The sequence below is a fragment of the Sinocyclocheilus rhinocerous genome, unplaced genomic scaffold, assembly GCF_001515625.1.
Source record: "Sinocyclocheilus rhinocerous isolate Xijiao unplaced genomic scaffold, SAMN03320098_v1.1 scaffold454, whole genome shotgun sequence".
Taxonomy (NCBI): domain Eukaryota; kingdom Metazoa; phylum Chordata; class Actinopteri; order Cypriniformes; family Cyprinidae; genus Sinocyclocheilus; species Sinocyclocheilus rhinocerous.
Genome location: NW_015657627.1, coordinates 514,053 through 518,947, shown reverse-complemented (window position 1 = coordinate 518,947; position 4,895 = coordinate 514,053). Strand labels below are relative to the sequence as shown.

At 35.0% G+C, this 4,895-nt stretch overlaps 1 protein-coding gene across 1 annotated transcript in view; it reads left to right on the top strand.

Moving 5' to 3' along the window:
* The window catches only part of LOC107721440 (protein eva-1 homolog A-like), a 15,670-nt gene extending 11,541 nt beyond the window's left edge, over positions 1-4,129 (top strand). Inside the window, exons 3-4 of the mRNA XM_016529445.1 lie at positions 870-1,019; positions 2,970-4,129. Of these exons, the coding sequence (XP_016384931.1) occupies positions 870-1,019; positions 2,970-3,346 (527 nt within the window). The 3' untranslated portion in view covers positions 3,347-4,129. The remainder of the gene's footprint in view (positions 1-869; positions 1,020-2,969) is intronic.
* Positions 4,130-4,895: the final 766 nt, after the last annotated feature.

The window sequence follows — 4,895 nt, the reverse complement described above, 5'->3', positions numbered from 1 at the left end:
TTATGTCACTGCCAATACTTTTGGCCACGACTGTACAGACACTATGTCAAAAATTCTCCATTAAAAGTCTCAAGTACCTAGCCAAAAAAAAAAAAAAAACGAGTTAAAGTACAAGAAAACTTTCACATTTAATTATAATTAGTATTTATTTTATTTAAATTATAATTAGTATTTTATTAGTTTTTAGATCGACTTAAATTGAAAACAAGATTTTAGATATTTTAGTATTTTTGATGCAGAAACAAAAAACAAACAAAAAAATAACCTGTCAAAAGAAAGAAATCACTATTTTCTCATTGTTCTGACTATGTAAGACCAGTATCCTGGAACATGTTACCGCAATACTTTCAGCTAAAATTATCTGCAGATAATTTTACAGTCGTCAAGCTCCAAAAACTATAGGACCATATGAAATCATATAATGGATGCATATACACTGAAATATGGTACGATGTCAATGAGACCGGTCACAAGAAGCAATGACATTTGATGTCTTTGATACTTAAAGATATATAAGAGTGTAGTGAATGAATTGCAAGCATTTTTATTCTTTTTGGAGTTAAACAGCACCATACCCATTCACAATTATTGTATACTTTTGTTTTAAAGTAGAAAAAAATGATATTGGTCCTGCCACAACATGATGATGACAGCATTTTCCTTTTTGAGTGAACTTTTCCTTTGACACCACATACACACACACACAATGAGGACCTGTTGATGAATTATTGATGTAAATCCAACTTATTCTTTTGTTTATTGCCAGACATGGAAGCTTGGGGCAAAATATATACTTTTTGTTTTAGAAAGATCTCATGATGAAGGTTGGTTCAAACGAGGGCATGACGATTGTGTGCATTTGATCGCAGGGAGGTCGACGCGAGGACGGAGTTCTGCTCCGTATTCAGAAGAGACGGATCAGTCTGGAGAAAGCGATCCGAACCCAACCATCTCCACTGTAATCAGACCAGCCATGGCCCTCATCAGCAGCATGCTGGCGGCCTACACCTACATCACAGGTAACACCACAACATCTGCAACCCACAGCTCTTCAGATCTGACTTTGAGTCTGTGACCTGGATTACTGGCCAGACGTTTGGGGTTGGAAAGATTTATATGTAATGTATTTTGATTGAAGGAGTCTCTTCTGCTCACCAAGGCTGCATTTATTTGATCAAAATAAACACCAATATTGTGAAAAATTATTACAATTTCAAATAGCTGTTTTTGAATATATTGTAAAATGTAATTTATTCCATTACTCCAGTCTTCAGTGTCACATGATCCTTCAGAAATCATTCTGATATACTGATTTTCGGCTCAAGAAACATTTCTCATTATTAACAATATTGAAAACAGTTGTGCTGCTGAATATTTTTGTGGAAACAGTGATACATTTTATTTTTCAGGATTCTTTGATGAATAGAAAGTTCAACTATGGTTGGACTTTATCCATCAGGAATTAATTTAATCATAAAAAGTGGGCGGTTCATACAAAAAAATGGAGCCAGACCTGAACAAAAGTTTGCTAAAACAGTGCCTGGAATAGCTTCAGTTACCTAATGTCAAGTTGGCCCTAAGTGGAGTCAGTACAATCTACCAAAAATCACACTACACTCTTAAAAATAAAGATGCTTCACGATGCCATAGAAGAACCTTTTTGTCTAAATGGTTCCATAAAGAACCTTTAACATCTGAAGAACCTTTCTGTTTCACGAAAGGTTCTTTGTGGCGAAAGAAGGTTCTTCAAATTATAAATTTATTTATTTAATTTATTTTATTTTCTTAAATGTGTGTATATATATAGTATTTATAGAGTTTTAGCTTTTAGTTTTAATTACTTTTTCTTATTTGTAAGTCGCTTTGGATAAAAGCGTCTGCTAAATGACTAAAAGTAAAGTTAAAGTAAAAAGCATCGCTGTGAAGAACCTTTTAAGCACCTTTATTTTTAAGAGTGTATTGTTAAAAAAAAAAAAAGGTAAACCTTAAACATTAATAGTTCTCACATATTTCCAAAAAAAAAAAAGTATGTTTTTCTGTATTTAACTGTTTGTTTTTCACAAAATATGAATATTATAAAATATTCTATATTATTGAATATTAGTGTTTTATATGGACGCCCGTTTCCGCCACTGAATAAAAAATAATTCTCAGAATTGCGTGATATAATTTCGCAATTGCGAGACATAGTCGCAATTCTGAGAAATAAAGTCAGAATTGCGAGATATAAACTTGCAATTCTGAGAAAAAAAAGAGTTTTTATCTCACAATTGTGACTTTATATCTCGCAATTCTGACTTTATAACTTGCAATTGTGAGTTTATATCACGCAATTCTGAGAAAAAAAAGTGTTTATCTCTCAATTGTGACTATATCTCGCAATTCTGACTTTATAACTTGCAATTGTGAGTTTATATCACGCAATTCTGACTTTATATCACGCAATTCTGAGAAAAAAAGTCAGAATTGTGAGATAAAAAGTCGCAATAACCTTTTTTTTAAATTCAGTGGCGGAAACGGCTTCCATAGTTTTATAGTGTTTTAAATGTCCTTTTTTTTTTTATTCGCAGCAAAACTGCATAAACTGATGAAAATTTATAAATGCATTTCTTCAAATAAAAGCATCTGCCAAATGAATAATGTAAATGTAAATATCTTTAAAAACTATCATAAAATACATTAAAAAAATTATTTTGAGTCTGTGCACCCATTTTAACCATGAAATTTACAGGTCGAATTTACCCGCTAACATCACCATCGTACTAAAATGACATATGTACTGCAGATTCCACAACTTAGCAGGCAGGTTCATGACCCTGAGTGAGAAATACTCAAGGAAAACATCCTATGTTAACCAGTGTTTCCCAAAAATGCATTCGGCTCAAACTGACCCGGAACATAATATAAATTTTAAGAGAGTAAATGGTTCACTTTGATTTCATGTTGTCTGTTTTGTGTCTCCATCCCAGAGCACCCGGAGCGCTGTGCGCTGTATTTCATGTGCGGCGTCTGTGCCGGTCTGTTCCTCACGCTCTTCACGCTGGTGGTTCAGATATCCTGCCGTACGGACTGTAAACCTCGCCACGGCGTCGCTAAGAAGCGTCCGAGACCCGCGGACTCCGACAGCAACACCAGCGACTCTGATTCAGACTGGGACTCGAGCTCGGACCTCTCGGCCCGACGGCACCGGCGCTTCGAGCGCACGCTCAACACAAACGTCTTCACGTCGGCGGAGGAGCTGGAGCGAGCGCAGCGACTGGAGGAGAGAGAGCGCATCATACGGGAAATCTGGATGAACGGACAGCCGGACGTCCCAGGAACCCGCAGCTTGAATCGCTACTACTAGAGCGCCGCCTCCGATCGGACGATTCCAGACAGGAAGCTACTAACAGGACGCTAAAGCAGCTGGAGTCATCGCCTAGTGTGGCATTAAATGGCGTATTTGCAGTGGAAATAAGCTCTTCATTGAGGCGCGGTTTATCCATGAGGTGAAAGGTCAAATGCTGACAAGTCAGATTTGGGAATATTCTTACCTGGTGTCTTGAAGTTGGACATTTTCTGCAGCGTGCGGCTGAAGCTAAGGCTCATGGGAGATGTGGTTCAGTTGAAAGGAGTCTATAGGCAGCTCTGAGAGGCGTGATAAGCTCTAAGCACTGTGATTGGTCCTTCACTCCGCCTGTCAAACAGTGAGGACCGCCTTCTGTAGGGAGAGACCTGAGCAAATTAAGTGCCTTCCAGTTTGATCTGACAAATACACATACAGTATACAGTGGGACTAAAATATATTTGGACACTTATAAATATCTGAATGTCATTGCATAAGGAAACAAATATAACAAACCAAGCTGCGACTGCAAGAAAATGATGCTGGAGCTTCACTTTTCTGCATCGGTTTTGCTTAATGACCTTTAATCTCATCCACAATGCCACATTGAATCTTTTGGTAACACTTTACAACGAGATACTACATTAGTTAACATGAACTAACAATAAAAAATACTTTTAAAGCATTAGTAAAATCAAAAGTTCTGTTTGTATTTAAACCTGAGGTATACAAGCCTGTTTCAGCTATGGGATAAAAAAAAATCAGATAATTTGTGTTTTTTCTTCTTCTTTTAATCACAATTTTTCTTGCAGTTCTAAATAAATTATCAAATCTTGTAATTCCTTTTTCTCAGAATTCTTTACATTTTGCAATTTTCCCCCTCCACCACAGAATAAAATCAAAAAAATAACTGTGACTTTTTAGCTCACAATTCTGAAAAAAGTTTCTGAAAAAAAAAACATTTTATTTGAAAGATGTAAACTCAAAATTCAGACTTTTTTCCTCACAGTTTAATATCTTGCAGTTGTCAATGAAAAATGAGAAAAGCAACTGCAACTTTTTATCAATTCTGACTTTTTTCTCAGAATTGGGAGTTTATGTCTTTAATGTTCTGACTTTAAATCTCACAATTCTTTTTTTTTTTTCTTCAGACTTGAGAGAAAAAGTCTGAATTGTGAGATAAGCAGTGGTAATTATCTTTTTTATTTTTTATCCCATGCTGGAAACAAGCTTCCATAAACATAAATAAACAGTATTTTTTATTAATTCATGTTAAAAAAGTTAATAAATACTGCAACAAATGTATTGCACATTTTTAGTTAATTGGACCTAATTGTAAAGTGTTACCTTTTTCTTTCATTTTTAACACTAAATCATTTAATTATTTATCATACGTTTAAACCTAACAGACTTCTTTTGATGATTTGCTGAACGTCTGCTTGTGCTGTGCTTTCTTTAAAGATAAATGCAACTTGGTTTGATATTTTATTATCAAATGTAATGACATTCATGCATTTTTAAGGGTGACTTAAGCATCCAAATATTTTTGGATATTATATATATATATATA